This window comes from Egretta garzetta, unplaced genomic scaffold (genome assembly GCF_000687185.1).
Source record: "Egretta garzetta isolate BGI_Z169 unplaced genomic scaffold, ASM68718v1 scaffold866, whole genome shotgun sequence".
In the NCBI taxonomy this organism is placed as follows: Eukaryota; Metazoa; Chordata; class Aves; order Pelecaniformes; family Ardeidae; genus Egretta; species Egretta garzetta.
Genome location: NW_009259990.1, coordinates 73,616 through 75,452, shown reverse-complemented (window position 1 = coordinate 75,452; position 1,837 = coordinate 73,616). Strand labels below are relative to the sequence as shown.

Below are 1,837 nucleotides of genomic sequence, written 5' to 3'. Positions count from 1 at the left end.
ACCGTGACTTTTCACCACGTCTCTCTGTGGCGGCGCACGGTGCTGGGTGACGGGGTTGGCCCGGATCTCACGGGGGCAGGAGAAGACCCAGCTGCCATCTTTGGGGGAGTAGACCCATTGCCCTGGCCATGGGGCAGGTCTGATAGGCCCACCATGGGGAAGATCTGTTAGCCCCATCATGGGGAAGACCTGATGGTCCCACCATGGGGAAGTTCTGATGGTCCCAAAATGGGGAAGATCTGATGGTCCCACCATAGGGAAGTTCTGATGGTCCTACCATGGGGAAGTTCTGATGGCCCCACCATGGGGAAGACCTGATGGTCCCACCATGGGGAAGACCTGTTGACCTAACTGCGGGGGGGGAGACCTCTTGACCTCACCGTGGGGCAGATCTGTTGGCCCCACCATGGGGCAGGTCTGATGGTCCCACTGTAGGGAAGATCTGATGGTCCCACCATGGGGTAGCCCACCATGGGGCAGACCTCTTGACCTCACCATGGGGTAGACCTGTTGACCCCACTGCAGTAGACCTGTGGACCCCACCATGGGGCAGAACTGATGGTCCCACCATGGGGTAGCCCACCATGGGGCAGACCTCTTGACCTCACCATGGGGTAGACCTGTTGACCTTGCCGTGGGGCAGGTCTGATGGCCCCACCATGGGGCAGACCTGTTGGCCATGGTGGGGGCGGTCACCCAGGACTCTTGGCACCATCACAGAGGGGGCCAAAAGTCCAGCTTGGGGTCCCCCCTCCCCATTCCAAGAGCACCCAAACCCTTGCAGTGCCCCCAGGTGGGGGGGAGGGGGGGAAACCCTCCTTCATGGTTCTTCCAGCCCAGCCCCATCTCCATGGGCCAACGGGTGCCCAGGGGAGAACTTCCCAACCCCAGAGGGGGGAATTTGCCCCATGACTCAACAGGAGCATAAGGGGCCACCACATTGGCTCATGAGCCAGAAGAAATCATCTGCTGGAGGCCAAATTTACCTGAGGTTCGTGGGGGGAGGGGGGGAGGTGGATTTTCCCCCTTCCATGGTGGTCATCGTGGTCCCATCTCTGTGGGGTGGGGTGGGACAGAGGCCCGGAGTCACCACAGCGGCTCTAGGGACCGTGACGGCAGGGTTGGTGCCACCTCCATGGCTTCCTCGGTGTGAAAGGAGTCCTGGCAAGGTCAAAACGTCACGTGGCGTCCCCCGTGGCGTGGCCGGGGCAGGGAACGCCGCCGGTGGCCTTGCGCAAGGTGTCACCCTTCCTCTTCCCCCACGTGGCTGAGGCCCGGCGTGGTGGAGGGTGTGGGCCTTGTCTGGCCGCCACCGTGGGGAAAGAGGCTTTGGGTTGGCTCCAAATCTCCAGGGAGGTGGAGAAGCGCTTGGCTGTCGCTCCCAGGGCCACCGGTGGCCACCAGTGGCTTCCAGCTCTCGCTGGGAAGGTCTGACCACCTTTCAGCGTCACGTGAAGGAGGTTTAGCTTGGAGGGTCCCATGTCGGTGGCCCAGCAGCTGTGGTGGGCTGGGCAAGGCACCTATTGGGATCTTATCAACGTGGTCATGGAGGTCTGGTCAAGTTGTCCGTGGAGGTCTGGTCAAGGTGGTCATGGAGGTCTGGTCAAAGTGTCTGTAGAAGTCTTGTCAAGGTGTCCATGGAGGTCTCATCAAGGTGGCTGTGGAGATCTGGTCAAGGTGTCCATGGCGGTCTGGTCAACATGATCATGGAGGTCTGGTCAAGGTGTCCATGGAGGTCTGGTCAACATGGGCACTGGGCTCTATCAAGCTGTTGATGAAGGCACAGTCAAGGCATCCATTGGGGTCTACCTAATGTCTGTGGAGGTCTAATGAGGTC

The 1,837-nt window shown here is 60.7% G+C and overlaps 1 protein-coding gene across 1 annotated transcript in view; it reads left to right on the top strand.

The window, feature by feature from the left end:
* The window catches only part of LOC104127864 (kallikrein-11-like), a 3,707-nt gene extending 3,058 nt beyond the window's left edge, over nucleotides 1–649 (top strand). The window contains exon 5 of the mRNA XM_009640569.1: nucleotides 644–649. Coding sequence (XP_009638864.1) covers nucleotides 644–649 — 6 coding nt within the window. The remainder of the gene's footprint in view (nucleotides 1–643) is intronic.
* The last annotated feature ends 1,188 nt before the right edge of the window (nucleotides 650–1,837 follow it).